Source organism: Bufo gargarizans, chromosome 4, assembly GCF_014858855.1.
Source record: "Bufo gargarizans isolate SCDJY-AF-19 chromosome 4, ASM1485885v1, whole genome shotgun sequence".
Lineage (NCBI taxonomy): Eukaryota > Metazoa > Chordata > Amphibia > Anura > Bufonidae > Bufo > Bufo gargarizans.
The window spans coordinates 410,065,810-410,080,838 of NC_058083.1; the positions used below are offsets into that span (position 1 = coordinate 410,065,810).

Consider the following 15,029-nt stretch of genomic DNA (forward strand, 5'->3'; position numbering starts at 1 on the left):
ACTGATGCAGAGCACTTGATTAGGATACATCTAAAACATTATTAATAATAATTATTAACAATTCGGAAAATGAACCATTTCAAGCTACCACATACATCATGATAATCTAATTTCCTTACATAACCAATTCTATCTTTCAATCAGTGTCCTTATCACCCACTGGGTTATACCGTTGTACTGCCAATAATAATCCAGAAAGACAGGCGTGAAGAATTCTGGGTGAAGATCTTCCCTGCCACTGCACTCATTGCTCACTATCTAAAGGTACTGTACATTATTTAAAATGAGTAGTTATCAAAACACGAATCAAACTTACCGGAAGACGAATTAACTTTTTGTGATATCGCTCGACACGACCGAAGACCTCTAGGCAGTATCTTCGAAGTTCATCCAGCTCCTCCTCTATAACAGCTGCGTCTAGAGGCTCGCTCTTTTCTATCAGCTGCTCTCCTTGAGTAATAATTTGATCAATCTTATTGTTGTTTAATGCTATTTCTTGCTGAAAGGCCTGGGCAAAAAAAAGCAGACGGATTTCTTAAAACCAATGAGATTATTCAATCACTTATCTCTATAACTATATGGATCATCTCTAACCTTTCTCAAGGTCCTTTATAATACTACCTTTACTGACCTTTCCACAATACCACGATTCTGCTTGATGTTTTATTACTGTCATCCTAACTCCATAGTCTACTTTTCTTTGAAATATATAGAAACATGATAAAGATGATAAAACTTTTAAACGGAAATCCTTAGTTTTCTTTTAGGCCTCTTGCACACGAACATGCCGTGTTTTGCGGTTCGCAAATTGCGTATCCACAAAACACGGATGCCACCCGTGTGCCTTCTGCAATTTGCACACAAAACGTACAAGAATAGGACATGATCTATCATGTTTGCGGGGCCACGGAACGGAGCAACGGATGCGGACAGCACATGGAGTGCTGTCCGCATCTTTTGCGGCCCCATTGAAGTGAATGCGTCCGCACCCGAGCCACCAATAATGCAGCTCCGATGAGGAACCAAACCACGGTTGTGTGCAAGAGGCCTTAGTGGGATACCACGAAACCAGAGTATGAGGAGCCTTGCTATAGCATGACGGTCTGCACTTGACAACTGACAACTTTTTTGGAAAAGCAAATTGGCATATGACACTGCAATAATAGGACTGCAATAATAATAAAAGTGCAGTTGCAACATCATATAATTGGGGAGCTAAAGAAGAAAAAAGAGAAGTGGTCCAAACTTCTTATACCAGTAAAAACATCTCCCCGAGTTCAGGGTTTGAACAGTCTTCTGCACTCACGGTCGCTGCAGTTCACACCATGTAGAAAAATGGATTAATGCAGATTCACATGATGTCCTCTCCTTAGGAACAAACAAACAGTCTTCCCCCAACTAAACTTGTAATGATATTGCACAGCACATGGGTCAATCCAGTTAGGGAGCATTCACACGGTCCGCAAAACATGGATACTGCCGTGTGCACGCCCCATCACTGTGTGGACCCCTTGACTTCAATGGGTCCATAGTCCGCATGTGGCGGTGAAATACTGGACATGTCTTATCTTTTGTGGCGTGGCTGCACACATGCGGAAGCACACCAACATGCATGAATCCATTTTTGTACTTGGTGTGACCTGCAGTGACCGAGTCTACTGGAGATACTTCATACCTGCACTAGGGGTGATAGCTACAGGATTCAATTTATTCTTATGGACTGCAATAATCTGGAAACCATACTGTTGCAGTGAATACAAGCAGTACAAGCCTACCTAGCTGCCGCTTTCCACTTCCTGCTGCAGCCATGACATCCTTGCCGATCTCCACTTCTTGCTGCATCAATGAAGACCTGACAAGGGAGCATATGGACACTGCAGCCAATCACTGGTCCCTCTGTCGGGACATCATCAATGCAGCAGGATGTGCAGACTGTCAAGGGACAGAGCAGCCTTGGAATGGGAGGAATAGGCAACTGGAGGTTTGTGTATGGATTTTTTCCAACATACAGATCTGTGTTAAATATATTGGGCCACATTTACTACTGTGAGTGCCGACCTAAATTTTGGATTAAGTTATGCCAAAAGTGACATCAAGAGAAAGTTTCTGTGCCTATTCTAAATAATAGTGGGGGTCACTTATTAAGACCGGCGTTTTAGAAATCGGTCTTAATAGCCCATTTAGCTGGCGGTGGATTTGCCGAAGTTGTGTAGAGGCACCCCACTCTACATAACTTTGGTGCATCCAGCGCCTGTCTAAATGAAAGCCAGCTCTCTTGCTGGCTTAACTTTAGACCATTTTCTATACCTAAAACAATTGTACTGTACCGGACCCAATTTTTTAGACCTGCCGTGAGCGGGGAAAATTTGCAGATTGTGGTGCAAATAACTTTTGCACCACAATTTGTGCCAGATATTGTCCTAATATAATACCTATTTCTGGATATCAAATGACCCCATGTGTGTTTTAATAATAAAGGGTGGTGGCTTTGTGAGAGAGGTGGAGTGTGGCCTAAGATGTCCCATTTTCCACCAAAACTGCACAAATCTGACATGATATTCTGTCTACAAATAAGCCAACCAATAGTTGGTATAGATTAAGGCAAAAGTGTCTATCAATGCACCACGTTTATTATCATCTTTTCTAGCCAGCCAAACTTTACACCTTCTACAGGTTTAGTAAATCTGTACCATTGTTTTCCCCTGAGCAACCACTTAAACATTTTTACGCTTATATCCAGGCAATTGAGACTGCGAAATATATCAAGAGATGATATTAGTGAAGTCTATCTCACATGACTGATTTCCAGAATGAAGGGCACTACAGAATGCTCAGTTCTTTACACGGCACTCAAATGAATAGAGGTTTTCTGAGAATGTTGTGCTTCGTTTTCAGTAAAAGAAATGTCTTAGCAATCTATATAGCGCCTTCATTTATGGTGGTTGAACATCAGCTGTTCCCATGTATCTAATACATATAAACATATTATTTAGATATGATGGCTCCTGTGACTATAATTTTGTGCGGTTAATCCTGATATGACAACGTGTCTAGTTTTTTTCTAGGGACACAGGTAACAAATATCAGATTATTATTTTTTTGTCTCATCTACATATAATAATAGTGGGAACATTGTCAGTTGAGTGGGAAACTGCTAGTATGTCCACAGATCCAGCACAGTATCATGTAGGCTTACATGGTGCCTTTGGAGGACCATGGTCATAATGACAATCTTTCAAGCAGTTCTCTTCTCTGCATAATTGAAGGTGAATCCGAGTGAAGAGTGAACCTCTATGACTAAAATGATTCTTCTATAACTTCATTTTCTAACAATTTGCTGCTTACCTTCAGCTGTTTAATTTTTGCCTGCACATCACATTCAGAGAAATGTTCAATGTTTGTCAACTGGAGGTCCATTTCTGTTAACCACACTAAAATGCTGTCACGCGCAGTCTCAAATTCTTCTCGCTGACCAATAGAATGCTGTAAAGATATCAACCAGAAGTTGAAGTACATTGGGCTGAAAATACTTTTACGCATAACTGAGAAGGAAAGATAGATAAATAATTTTCAATGAGTAACGGTTAGTCTATGTTCACATCCCAGTTTAGGCATTCCAGTTGTCAGTTCTGGCAGAGGAGCACACTACCAGAATTTCTGTATAGTATGCGACATAGACAACCACCACCGCATACTTGGATCTCCATTGACTATAAAAAAGATCTGATGGACATCCGTTGAGTTTTTGGCATTTATGCAAGATGCCGGTCAGATCCCATTATAGTAAATGGGGATCTGGCAGTACACGGCAGTGTCTGGCTATGTCGGATGTGGTAACTCCGGTAGTCAGTTCCTTTGACTACAGAGATGAGAATTAGTAGCATTACTATTCCACAACATTTTTTCGTGACAGGGGTCTGCTGTCTGGGGTTTACTCCTCTCCTGTCTTCAGTTCTGGGGCCTGTTAACAGAATAGGTGAAAGGCTTCCTGATCCAACCACTGTGACCCCACTGATCACAAAGACATATCTGAGAGCCGATGAAAATATTACTGTTCTGTAGGATAATGTATGGTTGGGCATATATCCATGGGAAAAAAAACTCCCATATAAAACATAACTGTAATGTCAAAATATGTAAAAAACACACCAGATCCAACATGTGTGTTATCATAGGTTCTCTGGTGGTTTAATATCTGCCATCCTGAGAATTAGTCTGTTATCTGTATCCCTTGATGAACCTTTTGACCTGCATAAGGGAATGTTTTTGGATCTTTTTAGGGTAATAAAGTCTTCACGTACAGCCACCAATAAGTGGAGTTGCTCCTTTTGGGATGAGTGCAGCCTCATATTTATTTATTTGTTTTATGCACTTATATAGCGCTACTATATTCTGCAACGCTTTACCGGCATTAGCATCAAGCTGTCCCCAGTGGGGCTCACAGTCTAAGTTGTCTTTAAGTTATCAGTATGTCTTTGGAGTGTGGGAAGAAACCAGAGTACCCAGAGGAAACTGCAAACACGGGGAGAACATACAAACTCTATGGAGATGTTGTTCTTGGTCAGATTCCAACCTAGGACCCCAGCGCTGCAAGGCACCAGTGCTAACCACTGAGCCCCCATGCTGCCCAGACTTTCACTGAGCAGCATGGCGCATGTTTGACTGCTGCTCAGTTTACACAGAGAACTTTGTGACTGGCTAAACCCAGTTGTTAGACCCCAACAATCAGAAACATCATCTATCTTGTGAACAGATGATAAATTACAATCTTGGGCCAATTCTATAGGTTCATTCCTCTAATTGCTGTATCACTGAACTTAAAGTACTGCTCTACATTTGTCAAAGTTGATATGAGTCAACTAATTATTATTCAGGGAGCATCTATATAAAACAAACCTTCAGTCTTCTGAGGATGGAGGTCACCCTTCGCTGCAAGTTGTCCCACCGCTGGTTTCCTTCATGAACCATCTGCTTTAGCTTACATGCAGAGTCTGTGCGGTTTTCCCGGGCCAGGCGGCGATACTGTTTGTTTATAAGCTCCAATTGTGTAAGACTCTCATGAACTTGCCTTTGGAAAGCCTAAAACGTATATGTGCATGTTAAGTAGGCTTCTCTATGAAGACTGTCCATGGATGCGGTGTACATACCATATACTATAACTATTTAATAGCATATTTTAACACTTTAAACTATAGAAAATGAAATGATCTAACGATGCCTGGCTTAATACATTCATATCATTACCACTACACGGTCAGAAAGTTATCAATGATACCAAGGCACTGGGATCTCTTTACAGGAAATGTCACACCAGTGACCATGTCATAGACATATGTGTGCATACTAGTTAGAATATGTTTAGTATTTAAAATAAGATATCGCTTTATAGATTAACAAACCAATAATATATGTGTAGATAGATATATATTTCTTTCTATCAGCTATTTTCTGCAATGGAAAGGAACAGGTGCCTGGGTAGTAGCAGCTGGGAAAGCTGTAGACAGCTGTGATAAAAAATCTATTGCTTTCATATGTCTCGTGTCACACTGACTCATGGACAATTCACAAATACTCTCTTGTATCTATTGCCCAGTTGCCAAACTTTATTTGGCATTTGACAATTATGAGTTAATGTAACAAGTGCATTTAGTGCTTAAATGTCATTTGATTTTTATTATTTTTTTTTTATATTATTTCTGAATGTATATTGACCTCAAATTTTTTCAGCTCCTCTTTGGCCACTGTATAGAGCACACCGGAAGAACTAGGGAAAGCAGCGGTCCTTTCAGAAATCTTCAACCAGTCTTCAAACCGTGAAAAATCATCCAGGAATTTCTGCCACAGTCTCCAGGTCTCTTCAATTCTAGAAGGAGAAGTAGAAAGTTGTGATCCTGCGAGTAGCATCAGCCCTTACCTGCTCAAGTCAACGCTGGCTCCTGTCCACTTCTGAATGATTTACAAGCAACAGCTGGGGCAGTGAAGGAAAATTAAAAACCGGTGGTGACTCGCCAGGGCATGGCATTTACACTTGAGAGATGTACAACTGCTTCTGCTGGATTAAACCAGTTGCTTTCTAGATGCAGCAGTACACTGAGGCTGAACAAAAGGGCATTATAAATGTGCTGGGGCTCGATGAACATAGAGAATGAATGAGACCGGTATGCTAGTGTTACACTGTTTACTCTGCTGCACAGTCTATGCCCACATGGGTCAGCCTGCTGAAAACTAAATCAGCACACTCCAGTTTACCAGGATCGAAAACGTCCTCCAAACAGATGTATATTACTATAATTCAAATACAAATTTCAAATAAAATCATTTATCAGATGGAGATTACAGTGGTTCTCTGGGAATAAAAAAAACAAAATTATGGAAAATACTTAACTATTACTTTATTATGAATATATTCCCAAATACCTTTCATTAGCTATAATGTCTAGGGAGAGCAATCAACGGGGGCAATAAAATGGCCGCCACCCTATTAGTGCACACAAAACCTGTCCTAATCACACCAGGAGGACAAGTTTATTCACAACACTGAGCTAAAGAGCTGCCTCACCCTCCTCTCCTGCTTGTCAGGGATTATGATCCTGAATACAGTTGATAAGATCTTCAGCTGAATCTCTGTAGGAATGGAGTATGCGAGGAGACATGAAGAAAAGAGAGGGGAGGTTGTGGCTACTGTGCAGCAGCACTTGTATGCAGTCTCCATTACCACGGCCCCTATTTACCACAGCCTGTCTTGTCCATCCTCTCTGTACTTCATGTCTCCTCATGAACTCCAATGCTACAGAGATTCAGCTGAAGGTCTTATCATCTGTATTCAGGATCATAATCCCTGACAAGTAGAGCACAGAGGAGGATCAGGCAGCTCTTTAGCTCAGCGTTCTGAAGTAAATTGTCTGCTTTGTATGTGATTAGGACAGGTTTTGTGCATACTAATAGGACAGCAGCCATTTTATTTCTCCTAATAACAACTCCATAGACAATTATTAAAATGATCCATTAAAACTAATGAAAGGTATTTGGGAATATATTTATAATAAAGTAATATTTAAGTATTTTAATTTTTTTTAATTCACAAAGAACCCCTTTAAGCTGCATTCATATTTGCCTTGGAGGCTCTGTTCAAAATGGAAGCCACGACTGTGCTGGATTCATTGCAAGGCGGATATCAATGGGGCCAGACAAACCTCATTTACTTATAATGAGGTCTACCATGGCTTAGTTGTGTTTTTTTTTGTCATTTTCATAGCAAGAATAGTGATGCATGAGGCACTATTTTTCCTGTCAAAACTCTGACAGAATTGCCAGCAAAGGCTTCTAACAGAGCCTCCAAAGCAACCGTGAAGATGATGTAAGATCTTTACTTTTGCAGTTTGAATATTTCCCAACCTAGAAACAAATGAATCCCTCTATTCCTATACTAAATACTGTACAAACTGCAAAGAGGGATTTTCCCTGGTCATTGGTATATAAGTAACACCATCATATATGTTGGTGGTGAACAATGGCTTACAAACCACAGATAAAAGCACAACAGCTAAATAGGTGCTGTCCAGGTAAAACATCTTCAGTGAGAGTTTATCGACAGCTGTATGAGAGAAGTACTGAAGGTGTGAGTTGGTAAGGCTTGTCAAAGGGCATGGGCATGGCAGAGGTTGAATTTGGCCATATCTGATGATTAGGAGCTATGTTAGTGATATGAATAGGTTTATATGATTTTGAATTGTATTTTATAGGTATTTTTAGCTTCCAATGGAGTGACTGAGTGTGTGTATTGTCAGAGATGTAAGAAGAGAGGTGGAGAGAAATGAGATCTTAATAGCATCCTGAGTGGTTGTTACTTCTCTTACCCCAAAATAATGAGGGAAACTCGAGAATGTGTGATCTGGACAAATCTTTCTTCTGGAGCTCAAGTGCAACAGTGCTGTAGTTTTTACTTACTTGAGTCTCCTCTCCATAGACATAGCACAGATGTTCCTCCACCTACGGTCCAGACTACGAGTAGCCTGCTGGATGGAATCACACTCGGTGTCGTTGGCACAGGCATCACAGTCGTGAAGAAGAACTTCACAGAGATTCAGAACTGACGCAACACCTGTACTGTGTTTCTCTATGTCTCTCTGCAGTTCCTGCAACAGATGACCTAAAGTGTCAAACTGGTGTAAATGCTTTTTCACCCAATTTACCTGGAATATTAACGTATAGTTAGGCATGTACAGCCAATTATACATTTCCACTCCAGCAAGTACATGAAAATGACAACATTATAAGACTAACAATACACAATCTTCACACTCTAACACATAATATAGACATTGAGGATGTAATTCCATCTAAAGTATTTATCAACCTGCCAGAACTTGTCAAGTTCTGTCCTTCAGTGTTTCACGTCAAAGGAATCTCAACTGGACTCTGTCCAATGTTTAGTGAACTGAGCTATATTCACTCACAGGAGGTTGTACAGACTGTTGATAAAAGACTATGCCAGCTCACAAAAACTCAAAAACTATATGGGACAGGGTTATGAACACACAGCCCGTGGATCACCCAATGCCTGCTAATTTGGTGGACTAATGCAGGTTTATATGAGAAGCGCCATATTCTTCTACAAATTATTTAGGACAATGACCTATCCGTATACTTGTATCTTGCAACTAAATCTCAGACCAATAGCCATCTAATTTCAAAATGCCTGTTTTACTGTATGATAGTCCTGCATCCAGAGACGTTTCTGTATGGTTCTTCTTCGCTATCTGTAATATCGGTAGAACACAGAGCTCAATATTCTCATAATACGTGCACAGCATACTGGACAAACTAAAAAGTGCATAATATTAAATATTCATTCTTCAAAATGATAATATTATACTGTACATGCCATTAGTGCACATGAAAGGGACATTCACTCCACTCTTATTTGCCATGCAAAAATCACTACATTTTGTACAGTATTTGAGGAGGTGGTCCAGTTTCAGGAGAAAACCTTACAACACTTGAATTGTACCTGAAATAAAGAACAGGGCATTACTTACCTAGAAGATCCCATGGTGCTGCTCTGGTTCTCCCAGCCGGGCTATGTTGACCCTACTGTAGAAGTTATGCTGCATCGATAACACATGACTGTTGCAGCCAGTCACAGCAGTCTGCAGTGGTCACGGGTTGTCGATGTGATGTCACTGCTGCAGCCGTGTCAACAAAGCCCGGTCAGGAAAATTGGCGCAGCATTGTGGGATCTGCCTTGTAAGCAATGGACTATTCTTCATTTCAGACACACCCTGAGTATTGTCTGGTCTCCTCTTGAAACCAAACGACCTCTTTAAATTAAATTGTTGCAGTAAATGCTTTAAAATAACAAAAGAACACTACACGTCTCGTCAGTCTTCACAGGTGCAATGGCAGTCTTTGTATACAAGGTGGTGGCAATAAAGTGCTGTGCCACCACAGATCATGTGCCATACTTACTGGCCTCATAATTAAAAGCTACTTCTCACCTCTTAAATCTCCCAATGACTCAGAACACACTCTCTGGTGTCACCACATAACACAACCACTAAGGTCACAGTTTGGTTGAGATAGCCAAGTGCTCTATTAAATGTCACACCAGAAAGGTGGTGGTGACACCAAGGCGTCAAAGCTGGATTGGTGGGGGATTGAGGAGGCTTATTATTTTAAGAGCATTTTTTTTTTTCAAGGAGATGGGCATTTCGTAAATATCAATGTGCTTGCTAAAGAAGACCATCAAGAAAGTCACATATGTTTAGTTAATTCATGAATATGAGATTTAACCGACAGCTCTTATTACCAAATATTACAGCCTAGTGTCTGGTGGAGACATGAGAGAGGGCACATAAAATGGCTCATTCTGACTTAAAATGTAAAATAAAATATTGAGGCTGAATGACATTTTTAGATGCATCAAGCTGAAAACAATCTTGAAAATACAGGGGAGAATTGAAAAATGCAATGAATGAGCAGCCTCATACATCATGCATTTCAAATATTAGTGTTGCATAGCTTTTCTCATCCATTTCACCAGGATAACCGTGGTAACATACCTGTTTGAATGGTGGCCACTGAGCAGCTTTTCTTAGTTCCACCTCTGCCAAGTGTGCTTGTACACTTGGACCTCCCTGATGTGGAGCCAATGCATTTTACGGTTTCACTCTTACTCCTGTTATAGGCAGGAGTGATGTACCATACTTATTTAGGGTTTACCTGCTGTTCATTAAGTTTCCTTTGTATCTCTTCAGAGTCGCTGGTTTCATAGACGATGGGCTTGGACAGTTCAGACTCAATATGACCCAGCCATGTTCTCAGGCTGCTCATGTTCTTATCCAGTTGTTGCACTGCAAGCAATGTCTCCTTTAATTTCTTCACCCTATGGAGTGGAAATATAGCCTTTAATAATATTTCAGAAATGTGTAAAATCATCAGCTCTTCAGACTAAGTTTAAAGAAAAGATTCCACATTAAGGTGTTTAACAGAGGTCTGCTTTCTTATATTCATAGAGAACTGAATTTTAATTCTGCTAGCATTCTAGATTATCAGATTATAAATCACATTGTTGGACGAGGGGCGGTTCTCACACACAGGTTCTTAAAAAGGTTTTCCGAGACATTTTTACTGATGAACTATCCTCAGAATAGGTCATCAGTATCTGATTGTTGGAGGTCCAACACCTGGGACCCCCGCTGATCACCGGCGCTGCCTTCTCTGTGCTTACCAAGTACAGCGCTGTACACTGTATAGCGGCTGCGCTTGGTATCGCACTCAGCCCCATTCACTTTAACTGGGTTGAGCTGCTTCTAGGTCACGTGACCGCTGAACTTGTTGTCACTGGTCTTCGAGTAGCTGATCGGCGGGGATCCCGGGTGTCAGATGCCCACTGATCACATCCTGATGACCTATGCTGAGGATAGGTCATCAGTATTAACATCTCAGAAAACCCTTAATGGCATTTGCTGCATTTTCGAGTAGATTTTTGCACCTGTGTTTTCGGTGCTCATTTGCAGTAGAGATGTTAGCTGAATGTCTATGGGAAAGTAACAAAAGTATGCGGTATGGAAAGAAATGCAAGCGGTTTCCATGGTGTTTTACTAGTGGTGGAAAATCACCAGCACAAAATCATGTGCGTATGGCCCCTTAAAGGTATGCATTTCCATAATCACAGATGACTCTTAGGAAGCGCTATGCCACCTTAGCGCCAATCCACCTTACAGACACACGGTGTGGACTTGCGCATTTGATGTAGATTTTGCAAAAGGTGAAATCGCCAGTGGAGATCCACAGCATGAACTGATCACGGGTCACTTTTCTCTGCAGAATCCCTTTTTTATTTTTGCAGGGGTGCAGATGAGATTTCTTAAAATCTCATCTAGGTTGCTGGTACTGTAAAATTCTGGGGATTTGACAGATGTTAATCCATGTACCCATTGTGGATGCTCCCCAAGGGCATGTTCAAATATGGCGGATGCGCTGCAGATTTTTCTAGCAAAGTGAATGAGATGTACTGAAATCTCATCCACATGCAGTGGAAAACGTATAAACTGTTCATCAGTGTGGATTTTCACCCTTTCAAATGCATAGGGTGAAATTCATGAAGAATCCACACCACAAATGTTGCTGTGGATTTGCTGCAGAAGACCCTGCCGTGTGCCTGTACCCTCATTTATTTTATAGTGTGTCAAATAGACATCAGATATTGAGGTCAACTAAGATCCCTCAGTATAAAAGAGCACATAGTATAACAGTAATGAAGTGTAACTTTATGTAACCCGTGTCTCCATGACAGTACAATACATATCACAGACCGCTAACTCGCAGGGTATATTTAGGCTACAGACGCCACCGGTTGCTTAGTGCCGGCGGCATAAAACATAACACAAGCACTGTACCTGATTTGTGCCAATAAAAACGGAATACTATACAATATAACAATGCATCTGAAGACTGGTATAGCACAAGTCACCATTAACAAGCAAGCTGCGTGCAGTATCTTGCTTTAGGCACTGACAATTATTACCGTAATATGGTATTCAAGAGATGCATCAGTCGCACTCACGCCTATGTGACTTAGAGTTGACACATGACAGGATATGTGATATGAAACCCAAAACTATGTTGTATATATAGATGCTCGTGCAGGGGAATGAAGCTGCATTCTAGCCTTCACAATACAGTAAAATACTGTACGGAGGAGCACTACTAAACTAAGGTGCCAGCAACTAGGGAATGTATTGAGGACCAAGGATAACAGCTCTGCTTTATTTTTATTTAAGGTCAACCACTAAAACTGGAAAACGGGTAAATGTAGACTTCTGGGAAATCATTTACATAAAACAATAAAAATCATGAAATAAATAAGAATATGTGTATATATTTTATATGGGTGCGCATCTACTCAATATGTAAATTATGCATAGGTTACATATTGTTACATATATTTACATGAACACATAGGCTGAAATACGATTTAGAATCAGATTATTATTCATCCTATGCTTAAAAACTTGTCATCCCATGAAAAACTAACAAAACAAACAACAACTTCAAAAGTTCCCACGGAATCGGACTTCCTTACATGATGCATAATGGATAATTGATACTAAATCAAAACTGGACATGCATGATAAAGTAGGGTACAAGAAGATTCCTGCCTTGAGACATCGCAGTCGCAGTCTGGGAGCTCAGATTCCTCAATGCTGTCCTCCGCCATGTTATGGGCACCCAGATCAGCAATGGCTGCTGCCAGCACCATGAACGTACTCATCAGGAAAGGCACAACCATGAGCAAGTTAATGCCCACTGTATAGTAACGACCCTCTCACTTCTGCGGGTAGGAGAGAAGTGAGTCCGGAGAACAAATACAACCCTTGGGACTGCAATCTGAGAATGAGTGTTTGGACAACTGGTCATGCTTCTATAAAAAGGATCCACTCAGGAGAATGTGGAGGATCTGTCTCCAGGAATGCTGTCTGCAAATGTGATATGTCCTTGCAGTTCAGAGCAGGGCTGCAGGAAACGTGCTGCCCAACAAACAAGTACACCTCACTTTATTATCCCAAATCAATTGCAAACTTTTAGATATAGAGTGTACTATGTAATATACTAAAGCATAGAAGCATCTAATCACATAAACATATCACACAGGCCAGTAGTATTGACTCTATTATTCTCCAGCAAGCCAGCAGCTGTCAGTGTATACTGGGAGTTTGCACACAATTGAAGATCAATGCCATAGGTGGACTAACCCTAAAGTATCATATTTTTTGCTTTATAAGATGCACCTTGTTTCCCCCAAAGGTGAGGGAAAAATGGCAGTGTGTCTTATAAGGTGAATACTAATGAGTGCTTCCCACTGGTATGCAGGAGGCATGGGGAGCGGTGGGTGAAGCGCTGCTAGCGATAACTGTAGGAAAGACCAACGGACCTGCAGAGTAGATGGGCTGATCTAAAAATATGATATGGGGGTCTGATCTGAGGTCTCATATGGGGGTCTGATATGGGCATCTGACCTGAGGTCTGATGAAATTTTTTTTTTTTTACTACTTTCCTCCTCTAAAACCTAGGTGCGTTTTATAAAGCGAAAAATACGGTATGTGCATGCAGTAGCTGAAGGACTTCACAGAGCCACAAAGACCAGATTATAACTCAAGTCCCTTGGCTGATAGATGTAAATGAAGTAGCAGAATATCCTATATGATTCATTTGCAAGCACCACTGTCACTTTTTCTATATACTGTATTACCACATGTCTAATGAGTTATCAACATTACAACATGTAAGAAAACAGATGCTTCTCTATGGCCAAGTACCAGCAGCCTAACCAAAAGGCCCCCTGAAAGCCCTGGCAGCTGCACAGTGCACTTCACTCCAGCTTGTAGAAGACATGTCCATCAAGTTCACACTTTCTCTGAAGAAAAAATACTGTAAGACCCTGGAGGTGACTGTGACTTATTTTACTTCATATAATAAATCAAATCATTACCTAAATAGACTGTTAAAGGGAACCTGTCGCATTGAACATGGTGTCTGATCTGCAGGCAGCAGGAGGGGCTGAGCAGATTTTATAGGAAAAGATTCAGTATACCTTGTCATTTATTCACTCAAATCCCAGATTTTTCTGTTCTTAGGAGTCCAGGGGTGGTCCTACTCAGTGGCTGCCGGCCTTCCCTGTATATGTGTACTTACAGAGATAGCTATGTCACAATGTATGTGAAAATTCTTCTTTATCTCATAAGTATAAACGTACAGTCGTGGCCAAAAGTTTTGAGAATGACACAAATATTGGTTTTCACAAAGTTTGCTGCTAAACTGCTTTTAGATCTTTGTTTCAGTTGTTTCTGTGATGTAGTGAAATATAATTACACACACTTCATACGTTTCAAAGGCTTTTATGGACAATTACATGACATTTATGCAAAGAGTCAGTATTTGCAGTGTTGGCCCTTCTTTTTCAGGACCTCTGCAATTCGACTGGGCATGCTCTAAATCAACTTCTGGGCCAATTCCTGACTGATAGCAACCCATTCATTCATAATCACTTCTTGGAGTTTGTCAGAATTAGTGGGTTTTTGTTTGTCCACCCGCCTCTTGAGGATTGACCACAAGTTCTCAATGGGATTAAGATCTGGGGAGTTTCCAGGCCATGGACCCAAAATGTCAACGTTTTGGTCCCCGAGCCACTTAGTTATCACTTTTTCCTTATGGCATGGTGCTCCATCGTGCTGAAAAATGCATTGTTCTTCACCAAACTGTTGTTGGATTGTTGGAAGAAGTTGCTGTTAGAGGGTGTTTTGGTACAATTCTTTATTCATGGCTGTGTTTTTTGGCAAAATTGTGAGTGAGCCCACTCCCTTGGATGAGAAGCAGACCCACACATGAATGGTCTCAGGATGCTTTACTGTTGGCATGACAGGACTGATGGTAGTGCTCACCTTTTCTTCTCCGGACAAGCCTTTTTCCTGATGCCCCAAACAAATGGAAAGAGGCTTCATCGGAGAATATGACTTTGCCCCAGTCCT

General features: G+C 40.9%; 1 protein-coding gene across 18 annotated transcripts in view; it reads right to left on the reverse strand.

Moving 5' to 3' along the window:
• SYNE1 (spectrin repeat containing nuclear envelope protein 1) overlaps positions 1-15,029 on the reverse strand; it is a 451,533-nt gene that overhangs the window by 24,710 nt on the left and 411,794 nt on the right. For 17 of the 18 annotated variants that reach the window (XM_044288568.1, XM_044288579.1, XM_044288581.1 and 14 more), the window contains 6 exons: positions 10,222-10,384; positions 7,948-8,135; positions 5,713-5,863; positions 4,897-5,079; positions 3,346-3,483; positions 317-508 (listed from right to left, as the gene is read on the reverse strand). In XM_044288568.1, the coding sequence (XP_044144503.1) occupies positions 317-508; positions 3,346-3,483; positions 4,897-5,079; positions 5,713-5,863; positions 7,948-8,135; positions 10,222-10,384 (1,015 nt within the window). Of the gene's footprint in view, positions 1-316; positions 509-3,345; positions 3,484-4,896; positions 5,080-5,712; positions 5,864-7,947; positions 8,136-10,221; positions 10,385-12,662; positions 12,870-15,029 lie in introns of those variants that run through there. The other variant, XM_044288584.1, reaches the window with a different exon arrangement.